The sequence below is a fragment of the Dreissena polymorpha genome, chromosome 4 (assembly GCF_020536995.1).
Source record: "Dreissena polymorpha isolate Duluth1 chromosome 4, UMN_Dpol_1.0, whole genome shotgun sequence".
NCBI classification, from domain to species: domain Eukaryota; kingdom Metazoa; phylum Mollusca; class Bivalvia; order Myida; family Dreissenidae; genus Dreissena; species Dreissena polymorpha.
This window is the reverse complement of record NC_068358.1, coordinates 53,462,034-53,482,155: the sequence shown is the minus strand read 5'-3', so window position 1 is coordinate 53,482,155 and position 20,122 is coordinate 53,462,034. Positions and strand designations below refer to the sequence as shown.

The following is a 20,122-nucleotide window of genomic DNA, read 5'->3' as shown; positions in this document are numbered from 1 at the left end:
TTTATTTCTATATCTAGAATATTTCTTACACAAATTCCTTTAAGCAAACAGCGCAGACCCTAATGAGACGCCGCATCATGCGGCGTCTCATCTGGGTCTACGCTGTTTGTCAAGGCATTTTTTCTATACGCTAGGCATAAATGGGTTAAAAAGCTGACAATAGATTTATCTAAAGCGCTTTCCAACAGCGGTTCCTTTATCAACATTCATAATAGATCGTATACTTTATTTAGCATGCCCACTTCATAATTATAGGAAACCTGTAAAGCAAACAAAGGCCGGTGTTTTCCCCTAATCCCAAAAACTTTCTTAAATGCTATGCCATGAAGACGGAAGAGGTGTACACACTATAGTGAGTCATCAATCGTTTCTTCGTGTGCGTTTCATTCTTAATCAACTTGTTTAAAGTACTTACGATATTTGAATCGCAGCGTACTCTTAGAAAAGAAAAAAAAAACGATATTGTGCACTTCCTTATCTTGTAGTGCAATCTTTAAAATGTGACATCCTATAGATAAGACGAATTTTATTGGCTGTACGGTTTTAATATATTAGCCTATCACATTCAAGATTTCGATGCTAAAGAAAGATAAGTCAATATCAAATCCATTACATAAGCTTAATTGATGTTTCAAAGTTCGATTTCAAGTATTCATACGTTTACGGAACATATTAACAATGCAATATATTATACCATTCAATATATACTTAATACTACGTATTTGCTTAAAAAATAACTAGTACTTCGTTCTAGTAGTAAGCAATAAATTAATTCTCAAACAAAATGTATTTATTTCGCAACACAATTTGTGTAAATGCATTTATTGTAGATTTAGAAGACTTGAGAAGAATTATACATGTCTCTATTTCAATTTAATGTCTTCATTACTACATAACTGATATCATGCTCTTTTATTTGTATCATCTTTTTTTCAGATTTACGTAGTTCTCTGGTCTATGTCACGCGATCATATATAAATAACTCCGGACATCAAGGGTTCCTAGCGAAATATAAATAACCTATGATTTAACCGATATGGTCTGATCGCGGCTTCTCTGGAACGTTCTAGAACATCAAATTAGTTGCATATCAGAAATGAATTTCGCAAGAAAAATTACATCATAAGCGATGTCAAAGTTTCACGAGATTACAATCGATTAGATCTACGCACTCATTGATCGACTCGTCCAATAAAGCAGTCAGCGCCATTGACTCGCTCATTCGCTGGATAACTCAAATCACTCTCTCACTCACTTTTTCACTCGCTCGTTCAACCTTACCTTTACTTTTTCCCCCACTCTATCACTCAAAGAGGGATTGTGTAATTTTGCCATACCACACAATACATAAAATACATGGATGTTTCAAGTTCGTCACAAAAGTAAACTTCTGTTCATACTCAAGCGTATCTTAGTTAAACATAAATCGCGTGACGGGGAATACCACTGGAGGTGACGCAATAAGAATAACAAGTTTAACATTATGAATGAAACACATGAGCTTTTTACATGATATTGGTTGTCATTTTGAAATTAGCGTTTTTAATCGACAGACGGAAATAAACAAATGAAAATCGTGATTTGTAAAGAAACAAAAAAAATGATTCACGGTCACCAGGCAAACGCCTCCTGGCATTTTGTGCTAGTTTTCTCGATTGCTTTAAGTTTGTGTATTGTTACCGCTGTGGATAGTAAGTGTTCGGCTAACGAAAACAAATATTGGGATAGAAAATTGAAGGTCTGTGCCAAATGCACAGAGTGCGCACATGGACAAGCACGGAATCTTTCGGAAAAGGTATGTATTTTTATTATAATCATGACTGTTATTATTTGTATAATTACTATTATTATTATTATTATTATTATTATTATTATTTTTATTAATATTATTGCTATTATTATTATTATTATTATTATTATTATTATTATTATTATTATTATTATAACTTATAAGTTTTACCGTCTGTCTCTGTGTCTGTGTGCCTGCCTGCCTGACCGCCCGCCCGTCCGTCCGTCCGTCCGTCCGTCCGTCCGTCCGTCCGTCCGTCTGTCTGTCTGTCTGTCTGTCTGTCTGTCTGTCTGTCTGTCTGTCTGTCTGTCTGTCTGTCTGTCTGTCTGTCTGTCTGTCTGTCTGTCTGTCTGTCTGTCTGTCTGTCTGTCTGTCTGACTGTATGTCTGTATGTCTGTCTGTGTGTCTGTCTGTGTGTCTGTGTGTGTGTCTGTGTGTGTGTGTGTGTGTGTGTGTGTGTGTGTGTCTGTCTGTCTGTCTGTCTGTCTGTCTGCCTGCCTGCCTGCCTGCCTACCTGCCTGCCTGCCTGCCTGCCTGCATGCCTGCCTGCCTGCCTGCCTTCCTGCCTGCCTGCCTGCCTGCCTGCCTGCCTGCCTGCCTGCCTGCCTGCCTGCCTGCCTGTCTTTTTGTCTCTCTGTATGTCCCGGTATGACTGTCTGCCTACCTGTTTGTCTATCGGTTGGTCGACCTGGATCTATAAACTGGATAAAGTTGTGTGAAAAGTAGGCTTTTTGTCTTCTTAAAAATAGTACATTGGATCCGCTGTGCGCAAAGGTGATACTGGCTGCCTGCCGTGCCAACGGCCTCCACCTGGGTATTACATCCGCGTCTTACGGAATGATGCATTTTTCCAGCTGTGTGGGAAGAAGTGCGCCGACCTCTTCCGCCATCAGCAGATACCGTGTGGGGACTTCAGTGACGCCGTATGCGGGTCTTGTTATGCGGGGTTGGTATTTTCTGTTGCTAACATTTTTCTCGAGAGTTTATCAGACGGAAGTATGTCTCTCCCTTCTAAAATTGATCAACATGTAAAGTCCCTTTTTAAAATACATTCCTTTGGATCACAACGCACGTGCAAGCCATTGGAAACTTGATAATGATTTTTCAGATCACTCTCTGTTCGATAGATCGGCTTGTCATATCCGTAACAAAATAAGAACAAAAAGTTACAGTATTATAAAAGTTTATCTGCCAATGGTAGTATTAGGTACAAATATAATATTTTAAAGCAAATGAACTATCATTCATTAACTTTTCATCTGTAGTTATCGCGAAGAGACGAATAATGCTGACTTTGCCTGCATTAAAAACACACCACCCACCACCACTACCATGCAGTCAACAGCTTCGGCACTTAAGACCAACCTCGTCAATGGAACAGAACAGTTGAGCAACGACATAATGCCTACGTCTGATACCGGCACTGGCGCGTTGGTAGCGAAAAAGGGTATGTTCCACTCAACTTGTTATAAAACGAATTGTGTTTGCTTGAGATACTAGATTTAAGTAACGATGATCAAATAAGCAATCAGTTGTTAATATATAGCCTAAAAAGTTGTGTATTACCAATCGCCAGACCGACATTTTAATGCCGACCCTAAGTTTTCTGTATTCAATAGTAGATATTCAATCATATATCTGCTACAACCAATCTTATTTGCGAACTATTATTTTTAATTAAGTGGTTTTGCCGACCTATTGTAAGTGGAAACATGGAAATCTGTTTTGTCCTTTTCAAAATTGGAACATTTTAAGCGTCAGTCGTAATTGATACAGTGTAACCGCCACTTCGTTCATTTCTAGATGAGGGCTCATCGTCAGCTACGAAGCTTACAGTGGGCATATCATGTGGCGTTGTAGCAGTCGTTGGTTGCTTGGCTATTGTGCTTTCGGTGCGTTGGAAGAAATTGAAACAGAGCCAGTGTACGTATACCATAACTTGTATTCAAAACTGTGCTCCGAAGATGTTGTGATTGCAAATCGAACAGTATGTTATGTCAAAATGATTGTAATGGTCGCATAACGTCGTTTCGTTCACAGATAATACAGAGCGCGAGTCTTGTTATTTTGAAATAACAATCCCAATAATTTTATAAGAAAAGTAGTTGCAAACATTTTACTCTTCGCTGGAAAATAATGCCAATATATACAAATTGGCTAAAATGTATGCCCATCTAAATAAAATAACTCTCATTTGTGATAATACATTTTCAGTAGAAGTAAGACAACATCCAGAGGAATGTTTTGAGATGATAGGAGGCCGTCAGGAAAATGCGACCATTCCAGTAGGAGACAGCAGAAGTGACATGACAACCGACAGTCCACCTCGACGGACGAATATTGAAGGCTACTCATTACTCACTCAATCAGCAGCGGCTAATGAATTCCAAAATGGTAAACAAGACAATTATAACGAGTAAAACTGTATTGCAATGTCCAAACACTTAACACTCGAAGCAACAATATCCCCATTGGCAGTAACTAGTCAAACGGATTAAAGACATAGGCTTGATCAATATCGCTTGTTTTTCAAAATTACAATATTCAGACTGTTTATTGACATGTTATTTTCAGTAAATTTCAAAGAAGCGAGAGAAGAACATCATATGTCAATACCTCAAGATCGCCCCAACCGCGTGGATATGAGCCTTGCTAGCAATCCTAGTGTCTTGACAATGGACGGTCCTCGAAGGCCGACGACGAATAATTATTGTCGTCCAGAGCTATCCATTGTAATGACGACCGTTACAGAGAAGCATAATGGTAAATATAAGTATTCATAAGCTATTGTCATGTCACGTGTATTGTGCAATCGTTGTTTTTGTATTTGTAGCAAATTATACTTATTCTTCTATATCCATTAAATTATGAGCATATGTTCGTGACATATTAACATTTTGCCATAAACACCATCCTTCCTTTTCAGCTATGCCTCTCGACATAAATCGACACCTTTCGCGATCCATAGAGTGGACGATATGTAAGTGCCAGGAACGAAGAGAGTGCAATTGCAAACACCTTTCCGAACAATCAAAACGCATCAAGATGCTTGACAAGATGGATTCAATCGATATTGTTGCTAGACACATCTGCCATGACCCAAAATATTTCTTTCAAAGTCTAAAAGTTGTTAACTCCAAATTTTACCAAACTTTCGTCGACATAGATAGACGGGAGGAAAGGGCGGAATCTTACCGAAATGTTCTTAGAAAATGGGTCGAGATTAAAGGAGACACAGCGTTCCTGTCCGATTTGATAGATGCCCTTTGTAAGAATAACTTTCATGACATTTCTAATGCCATAGCAAGAGATATGAATGCCGAAACGAACTTGAAACACATGGCCTGAACAAGAATTGGCGTAGTGCAATGTTTTGTGCATAGAAGGTGACATACAGATAGTTTATTCAGACTTATACAACAGGTCATCGTCTTCATACTAAAATATACAAATTATTAACTGTCATGATGAAGACATTTAAAGATTGATAACGCCTAATTAAATGCTATATTTAAGATTAATTATGCAACATAGCATACGTTGTTTGTGGAGTACGGACCCGTGCCTTTATTCTATTGAACGTATCTATTAGTTCTTTTTACGGGACTTTACATAGGCCAAATATGTGAAATGAATCAGGTGCGCGTTAATGTGCCATTCTAAGCAGTGCAGCTATTGATTCCAGTGATATTATGTCAGATATTGCTGTAGATAGTTCGCTGGTGTCATAAGTGTGTTTTGATGTTTTATTATTTTTATTAATAAGTTGCTGTTGTTGTTGTTTTTTTACATTATGGAGGCTGGTACTCGTTTGTTAAAAAAAGATATTAAGAAAATACTGACAAAATCGTTTATTTTCTTGAGTTTTATATATTATATATTGTGTCACTTGTACAAAATATGGTATGCACCGATAATTGGTGTGAGATCCGATATGTAACGCTTTTGGCATTAATTTTAATACATTGGATGTTTTTCGTTAAGTCTAATGCTTCTGAGCAATTAAAAGTGCAACTAGTATAAGGTTGTGTGTAACTTTGTTTACCACGCATAATATTCGTTAGTTTTTAAACATGTCCGTCATTTCAACATTTTGCGTTAAGGAAACTATAAAAAGTCAACGTCAAACATGCAAGTACATGTATGCACCATTTAAATGTAGCTTGTGCAAAAAAAGGCGCAAACATGGGAAATTACCCGTCACATGATTTATGAATATTGCAAGTGTCAATCCCTTTTAAAATGTGCTAAATACGTAGGACTATTATCATTAAGTCACGATCCGCCGTAACTTAATACCCAAAGATTATGAGCCGTAAAGTTTTCATTGAGTAAGAGATAACAAATAAAGAATGCATGTCATGTCATATCGCCGTTGTAATGAGTGATTTTATAAGTGCTCGTAAACGCGAGCTACAACAATAACAATAAACAGAAAATGAAGATGATGATGATGGCTTTGTTGTTGGTGGTGGTAGTAATGATGATAATGACGATTACGACGATGGTGAGGAGGAGGATTGATGATGATGATGTTGATGCTGCTGCTGCGGCGGATGATGATTATGACGACGACGACGACGACGATGATGATGATGATGATGATGATGATGATGATGATGATGATGATGATGATGATGATGATGATGATGATGATGATGATGATGATGATGGTGATGATTCATCGATGCTGATGATTATGATGATAATGATGATGATGATGATGAAATATAAAGAAACATAAACAGCTGATCGTTGGCGAGAGTCTCGATGTATAATATAAACAACCTTAAACAAATGGCAAGGTAGAAGCAATCTAAAATGGTAAATGATACTTTCGACATTTGAAAGCTCTAAACGCTTGCTTAGGTCAATACTAGAGTGTGCGTGGGCGGTATGGGATTGGTTTGTTTGCAACCATAGCGATACAAAGGTGTTGATTAGTCAGATGATGCTATAAAGTCTGCTGAATTAAAGCGACAACGATTGGAACGAACGTTATTATATGATATAATAAGATTGACCCCACTGACTAACAGTGCAGCATTTTAAATGCTTCAATGCCGAATTACGGCATAGGCAGCAGTAAAATAAAAACAAACTCATCCCTCATAACCTGAAACCCCCTTCCCAGAACCCATCATGTGACGCCCATGTCCTTTGGATTGTGTTGATAAAACAGGCAAACGTTTTATGTTGCTATTTCACGAATGTAAATCACGGGCGCCACCTTTTTTGGGATGCATTAATAAATGAGCCAATTCAACTTTCGAGAGGGCGCTCAGGCCCGGATGTTTTGAAATTTCATGAATAATTTTACAGGGTGAAAAGGGTTTATATGCTGTTGTTTTTTTCAGCTTATATCGCTTTATTTTTAAAATCGGGAAATGTAGTGCGATTTAGCGAAGATAAATTCATCCAAAAATGCATATAAATATACATTCTCAACCCATATGACTTTGTAAGACATAGTGCTTTATTTTCGCTTTCAATATTTTATGGTTAATTTCTTATGGAAATGTTTAAGGTGAGTTCAGTGGGGCAATCAAAATTTTATTATGTAATATAGTCTTAAACTGTACTTTGCCATATGTGACTTAGTCTCATAACTCTTATATTGAACAAAGCTGTTTTAACTGATGTCCAGAGTTAAGTAGAGACTATATAACTATATAATGTTATGGTATTTGGAAGAGAGGTAACTCTGTAGTTCATGTTGCAGTTTTCTGTAATTTAAATTCGGGGGTTATGACCCTTCAATTTCACTATAATTATATGATGATTCTTGTGTTGATATAATACTCTAGTCTCCTATAACTCGATACTTTCGAGTGGCAGCATTTTATTATTATGCTCATGTGTTATTATATGTTGTGATTATATATACATGTATGCTGATGAGACTTTAATTAACGAATAAACTAAAAACCCATTTAAAAACGTGAGAACCTTTTTAAGTTGTGGCATGGGGATTTTTAAACAGCATTTCGATGAGTCTTTCCTGTATGTTATTGTTATTGACTAATAAACCAACATACTGCGTTAAAGGGAATATTTTCTAAATTATTGGCGTTATAAATCAAACGCGTAATCTTTGCCTATATGTTTTTCAAGCTATGTATAAAATTTATGCTTTTATCGAAAACAACAACATGCATGTGATAAAAGTTTCAAAATAAAATCAAGAATTTCAAGTTTTATCAGATATGGGTCATAATTTCCAAAATAAATGAGCTATGGGAATTTATGAAACTATGGGATAAACTGAAATATGATTTATTTTTTGCAATATTTTATGCAATCACGTTGAGCCTTGACACGGCCGTTAATCACGCGCGCCACGAAATGTGTTGAAAAACAAATTAAACCTAATCACCCTGTAAAATTATTCAAGAAATTTCAAAACATCCGGGCCTGAGCGCCACTTCGGAAGTTGCATTGGCTCATTTATTAATGCATTTCAAAAAAAGAGTTGGCGCGCGTGATAAACGGCCGTGCTTGAGGCGTATTTATAAGCATTTATTTACAGTGTTTCTCATCAAAATCAAGAAAATTTTACTTTAATTCATATGTGTACTGGTATACAAAAATTTCGTGGTAGAATATTTGAGAAAAACATAAGAATACTAACGAAAACATGTCTGCTGAAATTTCCGACAGTATACGACTATTACCGATCGTCGGTTTCCAAAAAACAAAAAGTCGCGGTTTCCGCCAAACACGATGGTTTCGCCCCAAGATCTTGGCTTTTCTGATTATTACTTGTTGATATATAATTGACTTTGATTATCATAAATTGGTGATTTCCAGGCTGATAAACTTGAAATATGATGCTATTCTGTCTTTTGGCATGTGTCTTTCAATACATATATACGATCGGTAATTTCCGTAACAATTGGAAAAAAATACAGCAGACACAAGTTTGATTCAAAATTTTATGTTTTTCACAAATACTCTTCCACTTTCTTGTTAAATTATTTAAAAGTAAAAAAAAACATAACGCACTTTTTGGTTTACGATATTTATTTTCTAAATAGCTTGCATGCGGCACGACATTAAATGTTCTGAAAATTAAATATCTCGACTTTCTTCATAGGATGATTTCTGACTTTAATCCGATCAAGAAATTGCTTTTAAACGTTATTTAGATCTATGTAAAGCGAGATAATAAAGTGCGACGTTTTGTTTACTGCCGATTTGTGACATCATGAGTTGCCTCTCCTGTTGGTTCGCGCTACGAGTTTCATTCACTATGTAAGAATTCCGGAAGTAAAATGTTGCGATTAAAAACTTAAATTTACACCCTTAATTAAGTGTGCACACGAACAGTCTTGCACCCAACGCAACTTCAGCGGTGTATGACTTACGTAATTCACTCACCACAAACGGAAATGATATATATGTTGACAGTCGGATTAGCCCAGAAGTTCGCAAGAACTTCACTGTCTGCAGTCACATAGTGATACTCTGACTTGTGTGGGCAGTGTACCATGTTCATACAGCATGAGCACATTGTACACAAATAAACGTTGTATATTTAAAGGTCGTGTGGCCTTTTGACGTTAATATGCATACAAGACGATTATTGAAATAAATCCACACTGAACTCGCTGAAAACAGTTGGTTGATACAATAATGAACAACTACCAAACAAAACAAAATGTATTAAAATATTCATTACCAATAAAAACTACCTTGATCCGATACCTAGCCACTTACCAAAGCACATAATAATTTTCAAAACGGTCAATAAAATTATGGAATACTTGACGTTATACTTATTATAACTAAAGGACAATTATTGCAAGACTACTAAGTTAATATTCATGTGTACGAATTTTCCAAAGAAAATTGTTAGAAGGCACGCTATACTGTGTACCTATGCAACATTTAAATTGAATTTTCATTTAGATGCATAAGAGTAGAATGTATAGATATACTAGTTAAACGATTAATTGTGCACTTTATATATTTCATAGCTACAATATTATATTTTCATGCATACATTACATTATTCATGTGGATAATAAAACCCATCGACCAAGTTTCTTGCAAACACGGTAAAATTTCTGGAAACTATATTTTCTTGCCTTTTACGTCCAAAAAAGCGTTGAACCGCTTTATTATCTTAGTTTGAGATTAGAAAATGGCATTTAAACTTATTTTCGAAAATTAAATTGTTTGCATTTCAAAAGCAAGTATACCGGGATACTTTCACTGGGTCAGATAACATTCTACTTAGTGTATGCTCTACCCTCGCGCATTGATAAGGTTACATTGAACGGTTTCACAAGGTTTCACTCAATATCAATCGATCACTTAGGACAGAAAAAACGGCCAAATAATACACACATTTTCACTATTGGAGGAAAGATCTGTTTTTTCAGAAAATCACCATAAATTTGTGATGGTATTGAAGTTTTTAATAAAGTGTAGTTTTTACAAGCAAACGACAGTAAACTGTCGTTATTCTCGAACTTCTAAATGCGAAAATGCAAATCAGCAAAATAAATATTGGTCTCTGTTTTCTTCACACTGATTAAAAGAACTGAGTAAATCCAAAGTGCAAAATTGATGGGGAATACGTTGGTCTTTATAAGCAAGCTTTTCGAAACTACTCTTTACCCTCCGATATTTGTCTTAAAGCACATGTCCGTGTGTCTATTGATATCCATCGAAGCGAGTATTTATTGTATAAATGAACGAAAATCTTTAGAAATTTACGGTGCCAGGAAATAGTGTAATTCACAAATGCAATATAATATTTTAGAATACATTCATTAAAAAAAACACGCATATTCAAGCAAAGTGTTTTGTTTTAAAATTACTGTCAAACGAATTAGAATTAGTCGAAGAACTTCTGCTTTCAATCGTTATGTTTGGTTCTATGATATCGATTGATATGGAATGAAACCTTGTGAAACCGTTCAATGTAACCTAATCTGGGCGCTCTGGTAAAACACACACATGGTACAATGTTATCTGACCCGACAAAAGATTAACACGGTGTATTTGCTATTAAAATTTTCAAAAGTTAGTTTAAATGCTTTTGTTTAATTTAAAGGACAATTAGTTGTTCAGAGCCTGCTTGGATGTATATGTAACATGGTCTCGAGAGATTTAACAGTGATTGCGAGAAACTCGGTCGATGGGTTTTATTATCCAGGTGAGTTATATATTGTATCTATGAAATACAATGCAGATATAGTGATGGTACAACAATCGCACTATAAATCGTTTATAAATAAAAATAATATATTTGAATATCCTTCCCTCGTCATATAAACACGCGCTAAATATGTTAAGGGTACAGAGGAAGAACACGTTTAATTATTGAAACTGTTTTGTGTTTGAATGAGCTTTGACCTAAAAGTTCGTAAAGTAGAGTAATCTTAAAAAAATGACTTAAAATAAAAATAACGTTCAGTATTCCAGTATTGTATTGGCCATTTTGAGTACTATATAACGTGTTTTTGGTAAGTGACTTAGATTGCGGATCCAAGTAGCGTTTACTGGTAATGAATATTTATATGCATTTGTAATCATGTATAGTAGATAATGTGAGTATCAACAAGCTGTTTCAAATTGAATATACAGTATGTTATAATTCAAAATATAATGTTCAGCTCAGATCAACGTTAAATCGCCAGATTACCTTCATACAATGCTCGATTAAGCCAACCAAAAGTTAACAGCCGTTTTGTATTATGTGTTCCTGCTCAATTTACAGGGTATACCACATCCCCACGCATTCCCGTGGATGTGACTGCAGACAGTGAAGTTTTTGTCAACTTCTGGGCTATTCGCCCTCATACTGTGCCCGAGTCTGAAGTGATACCAATCCGCGGGGCTTTACCATGCCCCGAACCTAGGGTACGTTTTATCAGTCTATAAATAATTAACAAGCATGCAAACATAGCTCGTCTCGCCGTACTGTTTGTCTGCAATGATAAGCAATAAACATTGAATTATGAACGCATAAAATACCGTATAAGCAGTCGATATGAGACTTGTATACGTTTTTGTGCCGTTGGAAAAGATCGATTTTTAGAGCAGGAAATATAATTCTCATGGAAACTTAGCGAAGGCGAACTTAAGGAAACATTAGTAGAGAAAGGTATATGTGTATGTGTTTCCAAGCAACACGATTTACTAGTAACTATCAAGGCGTGTGTCTATATCATGTTTGTCTATGATTCCTGATCCGTCCTTTTTAATACCAGTACTAGAATTCAAAGTTCCTCATCACAGACAGTATGCGACTTTTCCTGATGTGTCTGAACTGATATCTGAATATAAGCTATTTCCGCTTGATTTGATATGATATGACCTCTTGTCAAAATGTTTGTTATTACTGCGTGGTGATTTGTGCAATTTGCGTGGATAGGGAATACTTTAATCATATGGCGCTTGAGTGAAATTTGATGCGAGTACAGTTTGTGTACACTCTATTATGTATTTTAATATCAACATTTTATTTTCCCATTCCTAAACCTACACATAGATATAAACGAGGAGTCCTAAATGAAATTATTTCTTAATTGTGACTGAAATAAAATGTTGTTCATCTTTGAAAAAATTCCTAATGAGCAAGCTTACGCCAATAAAGACACACTTACTGCACGCAGAACCAACCATTGTGACAACAAGTTCGTATTTACAAATTTGACAATAATAGTTGGATGCATCAATGGTTTTTCGACGGACTAAACGAGATGTATTTGCAAATATAGTTGTATACAACTCATAATTTCGTTGAAGGTGAAGTATCAAATCTTTTGAATTTGTATTGAAGTGCGTGTTTTTATTTTCATTCACGTTGTATGAAGCAAATATTTTATATAATATATTATTGCTTTAATTAGTCGTTGCTAAATTCAGATTTTGGCTTGGAATGTCGTTTTTAATACACTTTTTAGAAATGGACGTGTGTGTTAGTGGATGTGAAATGTCGATCCACTCAAATTGACTGCTATCTACCCGGGATGGTGGCGGTTCTACCCATAAGTCTCAGCATAGAACATCGGTTTTACACAATTCTTCTCTTCAATGGAAACAGAGTAAGTATATTTACAACTATTATATTCGCCAAATAAAAAAAAAAAGACTTTTGAAAATTACTTAAAGTGTTTGATGTTTTTGAGTTTACAATTAAAATAAACATACAATTTCGGTATTCTTGAATAGCACAGCCTTTTATTTTTGGTAAAAAAATTCATTCAATGTTATAAGTTCACAATTCTCAAGCTAAACGTGTACATTTATAAACAGAACTTGGTAAGATTACTTAACAACTTACTTTAAAACAACAACAGTAAAATGCATGTCACCCATCATGTTCTTACCAATTTTGGACTTACAAGTTTTGTGTTGAATGAGTCTTCAACAAATTCACATAATTTATTTTTTTGATATCGCAGGTAACCAAAACAAGAAGAAATTTCGTAGTGATCGGCAGGGATCATTACGACAGAATTGTGAGCTACATCAACAACCAGAGGAAAATACGATATAAAGAGATGTACCTATGTATATGTTTCGCTAACTTGACAGGCATCATCCTTATGCGAACAAGAAAGAAAGGATTTAACAGTCTGTTAACAATTTTCAACGCCATGCTAAATATATTCAAATCTTTAAACATGTACTTGAAGAGAATATATAACAATTATTTATTGATTGTTTTAAGTTGAACTCAAAACAATAAGATATTAATATGAGTCGTTACGGCCATAAATATCAGGTTGTTATGTGATATATATTGTTTTATTTAGGCTCCTGGATAGTGTGAATCCACCATTAGCATGCGAGCGGGGTAAACAAGGTAAACGTGCGAATAGCCAATATTTCTAATGCGGTTAATGACGCTAGCATTATGATTTGGTACAGCTAATATTTCTGGCGCCGTTCGCCGACAGATTACAATCACTTACTGGCATTTTTCGCAATTTAACGACTTACACTTCTTTATTTAAGTCAGTTCTTACGCAACGTATACAGAACATGAATAGGCTTGATAATGTAACATATGTTTATTGCAATAAGTAACAATCCAATTCTTAAATGCGGTTTCGTGGTAACAAGTCATGAAATAATGTTTTGTTCACCATCGGAAGTCGTAATTATGTTTCTTAATTAACAATTTAACAATTCTTGTATTAAGATTGACGTCTGCAAATATATACCGGTATATTCCAATGGGCACGAAAAACAACAACAATGGACTATAGAGCAGAAAACATATAAAGGCTCTTTACGTAGAACATGCACTTTTTGTTCTTGCTTGCTTTTGTCAAAACAAAGCTGAAGATTTAAAGATGTCTATAGAAGTCAGAATCCCCTTGTAACAGTTCTTATTTTTTATGGATGTGTACAGCGAGGTTCAGGCGCAGACCACGGCCGTTCAGCTCAATGTCTTCCATAAGCAGCTCACGGCGATCTGACTCCTCAAAAACGTCTTCACGAAAAAGTGCGAGCTATGTAGCAACGTCTAGTCGCAGTTTAGTGTCGAGAGAAACTCAAAAGAGGAACTTTCTGGATGTTTTGGGTAAACGAACACCATCCATATCTTCATCCTCAACATCCAGAACATCAACGAAGGTATGAAAGATATCAGTATGCGACATCATGAATAAAAATTTCACTAGTTCCTTTGGTTTTGGCTTATCCTTTTGATAATTTTCATCGTACACGGGCTTAAAAAAATAACCCCTAACTAAGTAACATAAAATCGGAGCGATGTTGTATTCTTATTAATTGAACATCGTCGGCATGTCATTCAAGTAGAAAAAAGACGAATTATTTATATCTGTTTCATAGATTAAAACTTTTATTATTTTACAGGTGACATCATCCTCAACATCCAGAACATTAACGAAGGTATATATAATATTTGTAGCCTAAAGTGTAAGGTTGAATTTTCATTTCATGAGCGTCAATATAAATAATGATTTCCCTAGTAACTAAGCATGAATTTCGCTTAACTTATTAATAACTATAATCGTCACACATGCTTGACGAAAAAAGCCCCTATTTCTAAATATAAGAATAATACAACTTCGAATCAATGGTGTATTCTTGATTTATTTAACATCGTATGTTTGTGATCATTTCGCTAATTCCGCTTATCCCGGTGAAAATGACTGTCTTCAAAAGAGAAAACGGTAGAAGTCATATCTGTATACAAAACACACCACCTATTATTACTTTACAGGTCACATCATCCTCCCAAGCAAGCAGTCTGTCAGAAAACACTGTTACACCAAAAATATGTAAGCTTTTAATAAGAGATACCAACTATTTCCATCGTGTTGTTATTTAAAAATCGCTTAAGGTAAATACTCGATGTTGCCTTTACATAAATAATACCCAATTACGGTACGGTTTCCATTATTTGATATGCGCGTCTCATACACCTACTAAGACGAGATATCTAACCAATATGAAAACAGCATTATTGTGGAAATGGGTCTTATGTCATATGTGACCATAGCTGTATCGGTCCAACCTGCGCATTTGTGACGCCTTTCAAGCGCTACTCTGCCCGCTTATGAGACCACTTAACCTTGCATGTCTCTATAGGAAATAGAATGGCTCCTTATTCGCACAGGCTGGTATCGAGATAAGCTGCCCGCATATGGCATAAGACCCATTTTCGCATGATGCAACTCATACAATATTTGTCAATTTATGGAATTCAAAGCTTGAAAAAAAAAGAACTAAATATGTCAAGTCGAAAGACGGACGCGATTTATTTATATTAATCTTAAGGTCGGTATCAACATGAACGTTACAGATACTAAAATAGGCAATTTGAGTCGTGGAACTGACGTGCTGGCCCGCTGGCCTGACGATGGCTGGTACTACTGGGGACGGGTGGATGGAAGGGCAGCGGGGACTGGAGATTGCTACATGGTACGGGACAGTACGGGCTTTGTGGCCTCAATAGCAGACGAAGATTTGTTGACTGAGGAGCAACAGAAGTTTCAGGCAATTCAGGTCAGCAAAGCGCATTTTTTGTCTTTAACAAAGACGTGCTACAGCTTAAGTGCTATTAAATCACTGGTTAAATTCGTTGTAGGCGACTGTCGCTCGCATACAATGTTGCTCAATATTTTGCCCAGCACTAGGACAAGGCTTATCGTGCTCGCGTATCAGTTTTTCCTTATTATTAAAACGTATAAGGAATGTTATATTAGTGGGTGTTTTAATAATTTATCATGTATTAAAACTCAAGCCGAAAGACTACGTGATTGCACTTCATCCCAGGTATGTGTACAGCTACGCCCCTGCCATGGTGAAGAGCACGTATACACACGGAGCTCATGTGAGGTTTTACGACGAGGAGGCGTGCCAACGTCCTTGGTCCGAACTTTTCCAGATTACGAAAGACAAGTTCAATCAATGTGTAGAACACATCAAACAATGTGAAAAGAAAATGACTGCATTACACGCTATTGCATTGGATCAATCGAGTGAATATTATAAGCTAGGTACGTTGACTTGTAGATTAAACCTAACACCATTACTGTATGTGGTTGTAAGAAAGAAGAAAGTTCATATATGCGTGCTTGCTTTAGTATGTGTGTTTATCACTTAAATTATACATATATATTTAAATTTCTTTTACTTCAACGGAATGGATAATTAGGTGCCATATCATACATTGTATAGAGGATATTTGTTGGATTCGGTGGATTATCGATTTTAATTCACGAGTGATCATAGAAAATAATATTTTCACGAGTGGCGGAGCCACTTTTTATTCTATTTTATCCTCTTTTTATTTTATGCTTATTTTCACCGTTTATATACAGTGTTAAAGAGTTTAACTAAAGAATTTCGCTGAGATAATGACGTCATTTCGTCAAGAAAATGACCTCATTTCACAGTAAACAATGAAAATTATCGATAATTTTCACTGATAATTTTAACTGTTTGAAACCGTGAAATTATCAGTTTTAATTCACTGATATTTCTCTATAAACCACCGGAAAGCATAAAATAAATAACCGTATTATATATTTTGCAGTCCAAATCGAGTTGGAAGCAGGCAAGCAGCACTATTTTGTACCCAGCTATCAAAGCAGTTACATTAAACAGAAAGCCATCCATATTTTCCCTGTGAAGCATATGGGCGTATCGAGTCATCACATCCCGGTAAATAAACCATATGGCGGTCAAATTTCATATTAACCATCAACCGTAAAAAGATATGAAAATCTGATCAATGTAGTTTAAAATACGAAGTTAAAATGCCATACATAGAAGTGTTTTCGTGTAACAATCGCAAAGCGCATTATCATTAATTTATTTTTTATGTCCCCCGCCACTATAGTGGGGGGACATATTGTTTTTGCCCTGTCTGTTGGTTTGTTTGTTTGCGCAAACTTCAACATATGCCATAACTTTTGCAATAGTGAAGATAGCAACTTGATATTTGGCATGCATGTGTATCTCATGGAGCTGCACATTTTAAGCGGGGAAAGGTTAAGATCAAGATCATCCTTCAAGGTGAAATATATGGGGAAATAGTGTTTACTTTAGAATGCATCCACTCTCGAGAGTTAACAAAACAACTTTGGTACATAATAATGAAATGGTAATACTGAAAGCCCATTATTAGAATACATGATTTTTCTTTCAATACGCCTAAACAGTCCATGGTATTGATATTGATGTATGATATCGGAATTTATTTTTGCAGACCTGCCGCTATGTTCTTGGACCCAAAGATGAGCAATGTACACGTTACCTTGCCGCAGAGGTCCATAAGCACATATCTCAACGAACTGAAGACAACCAAGAAACAAATACGTCATTGTACTCGCTCACATTCTGCGATGGGACTGTGTAAGTTATTTATTGACCCTCCAAAGAAGACGTCATATAGCGGTTGCACTGTACGTATGTATTTCTCTGAGAAGCTTTATGTCGCAGGGATAAGTAATTTCGTGATTGGTGCATTCTGAAATAGTTTGGCACAAGTTTACATCACCATACCAAGACATATGTGAAACAACTGTCTCCATACCGTCAAAGGTCAATGTCACACTTTGGTCAAAGAGCAAATTTTGCCATAAACAGCTAAAACAGTCTTGTCCCAGCCATAAACTTTACCTATATTGATGGATTTTTAATAAATATCCACAAATTACATTCATCACAAGACGACGTGTCGCTTGTAATACCTGTCCCCTACCTTAAAGGTCAAGGTCACACATAAATGTAAAATGCTTGAAGAGTCGTGACTCTGACAAACTTTGCCATAAATTGATGGATTGTAAAACCACCACCATCACAGGACGACGTGTCGCGTGAAACACTCGTACCCTTCTTCAAAGGTGAAGGTCAGACTTAGACATCAACGGTAAAATCTGGCAACAAAACAGATTGAACATTCTTGTCTAAGCTTTCACTTTGCAATGTATTGATGCATTTTAACATAATTAGGCACAAACGTCAAACATCATAGTATCACGTGTCGCGTGTAACACCCGTTTTCCTCTTTCAAAGGCCAATGTCACACTTGGAGGAAAAAGATCATATTTGTCAATACAACAACTTGGTTGCCTTGACTTTATATTTGTCATTCATCTTGCATTGTACCACTTATGACTACCATAAAGACTTACACGTTTATCACCGTCTCCCTGTCTTAAAGGTTACGATCCCACTTAGATGTCAAAGTTCAACTTATGTCATACAACATCTTTTTCATACAGATTATTTAAGTTATAAGACGATAGTGGAATGTGGGGTGGGGTGAATCCGTGTTCCATGCCTTGTTTTTAAAAAATTATAAATAATTACAAACGCGACCCTTTTACAATTCATTGTCTTATTATATGTCTTTAGAAAAATTCTGATATATTTTAAGACAGATAAACGCTTTTTTCAAATGGTAATGTTGGTTCATTTTCCAATTGTATTTTATAACAAAACTACATACGTTCAATAGTATATATAATACTAACATCATAAGTATGCAAATTATGCTGGTAAAGTGTGTCTTTTGCCTTTTAAAGGACTTGTTTACACTTTCGCAAAATGACATATTTCGAAAAAAAGGTCATATATTCGTAAAAGAAGGTACGCATTTAAATCAAACACCCAAAATAAAAATCTTAACTATACAATGTTAAAAATATCTTCGTTCATTTATAGTAATACAAAGAAATACAAATAAATTGTTTCTAACGCATTTAATCGATTATTTCGCACAAAAAGTGTTTGAGTTACCATCACAATATTAAAGCCTAGTTGCATTTTTCTTCAAGAGGTCTCGGATTCGAACTTTAAGAGATTTTCAGCGTGCCTCAGACGTTCTGTGATATTATTTTTACAGGAGGACGCTTGGCAGCTTGGATAAGTGTTTCTATCTTAGCGAGGACTACTATCGGTACGCCAATAGCTTCTACCACCACCAAACATCTCAGGACAGAGAATGATCATATAGTCTACTTAAAACTAGATATATTTAAGGATTTTATAACGTCATGATTTGAGCGGAGCTTCTTAAATTTTCACAATGTAACTCCTATTGACTGCTTACCGATATTACCAATACTTCGTGATACTTTATTTGACTCGTAAGTTTATATACTACTCAAAATTTCCTAAGGGTCACTTTTTAGTTTCACATAATCTTCAATTTATGGAATTTAATTTAAATTGTTATTTTGCAGGTTTTGGTATGATATGTGTTTTTGATTTTATTTTTATGTATTGATTTATCATTGGTTCGTGACGCTGGCTGAATCTAGCTAGGGGTGAACTTCAAATTACACATACTATAAAAAGTGGTACTTAGCAAATTTTGAGAAGTATATCATGTTTTAATTTATTGTAGTGTTTACATAAATGTATATTTAAAAGCAGTAAAAATAACAACATAAACTATTCGCAATAACTTTAATCTCAGTATTCGAGTTGTATAGGTTTGTAGATAGGTAACTACATGCTGCTATATAGTATTCACGTTTTCCCTTATAATAACGCACACAATTAAGTGCACTTTATGTTCAAATTAATTTCGGTCTCAAAATCTCTATACGCGTCTCGAAATAAACAACAATTTGTTTAGTGGCGTTGCTCAGTAAAATTAGGCAATTGGTTTAAGTCAAAGTGCGAATTGTGAATGTCCAATGATTTATCAATTACACAAAGGCCGGTTATTTGAACATAAGCAACATATTGAGATAAGCTTCTCAGCATCCTTGGATGTTATTCGGTAGAACTAGTTACAACATGTTTTTGCAAGAACAGTTTTATGCAGCTGCGATGATTTAGTGTTTGAAACACAGTTCCACGTTGTTTGGAAAGACACGCAAA

The 20,122-nt window shown here is 35.5% G+C and overlaps 2 protein-coding genes across 2 annotated transcripts; both read left to right on the top strand.

The window, feature by feature from the left end:
* The first annotated feature begins 995 nt into the window (after positions 1–995).
* On the top strand, positions 996–5,641 carry LOC127876091 (uncharacterized). The gene is made up of 7 exons (XM_052421011.1): positions 996–1,795; positions 2,539–2,735; positions 3,055–3,236; positions 3,593–3,712; positions 4,004–4,183; positions 4,364–4,552; positions 4,716–5,641. The coding sequence occupies exons 1-7, from the start codon at positions 1,568–1,570 to the stop codon at positions 5,135–5,137; spliced, it is 1,518 nt and encodes a 505-aa protein (XP_052276971.1). The 5' UTR covers positions 996–1,567; the 3' UTR covers positions 5,138–5,641.
* A 5,138-nt stretch (positions 5,642–10,779) lies between these two features.
* LOC127876088 (uncharacterized) lies at positions 10,780–20,109 on the top strand. The gene is made up of 13 exons (XM_052421003.1): positions 10,780–10,955; positions 11,520–11,662; positions 12,709–12,849; positions 13,210–13,310; positions 13,564–13,613; positions 14,166–14,389; positions 14,633–14,668; positions 15,003–15,060; positions 15,585–15,787; positions 16,026–16,281; positions 16,821–16,948; positions 17,496–17,641; positions 19,137–20,109. Exons 1-13 carry the CDS (start codon positions 10,895–10,897, stop codon positions 19,237–19,239), a joined length of 1,650 nt encoding a protein of 549 aa, XP_052276963.1. The 5' UTR covers positions 10,780–10,894; the 3' UTR covers positions 19,240–20,109.
* Positions 20,110–20,122: the final 13 nt, after the last annotated feature.

What these genes read in the sequence shown, in the direction of transcription:
- LOC127876091 (XM_052421011.1), top strand. Translation starts at nt 1,568, where the DNA reads ATGAAAATCGTGATTTGTAAAGAAACAAAAAAAATGATTCACGGTCAC. An exon ending in GAAATTGAAACAGAGCCAGT is followed by an intron (nt 3,713 to 4,003) that starts GTACGTATACCA and finishes ATACATTTTCAG; the next exon opens with TAGAAGTAAGACAACATCCA. An exon ending in CGTTACAGAGAAGCATAATG is followed by an intron (nt 4,553 to 4,715) that starts GTAAATATAAGT and finishes CTTCCTTTTCAG; the next exon opens with CTATGCCTCTCGACATAAAT.
- LOC127876088 (XM_052421003.1), top strand. Translation starts at nt 10,895, where the DNA reads ATGGTCTCGAGAGATTTAACAGTGATTGCGAGAAACTCGGTCGATGGG. An exon ending in CATCCAGAACATCAACGAAG is followed by an intron (nt 14,390 to 14,632) that starts GTATGAAAGATA and finishes ATTATTTTACAG; the next exon opens with GTGACATCATCCTCAACATC. An exon ending in GAGTGAATATTATAAGCTAG is followed by an intron (nt 16,282 to 16,820) that starts GTACGTTGACTT and finishes TATATTTTGCAG; the next exon opens with TCCAAATCGAGTTGGAAGCA.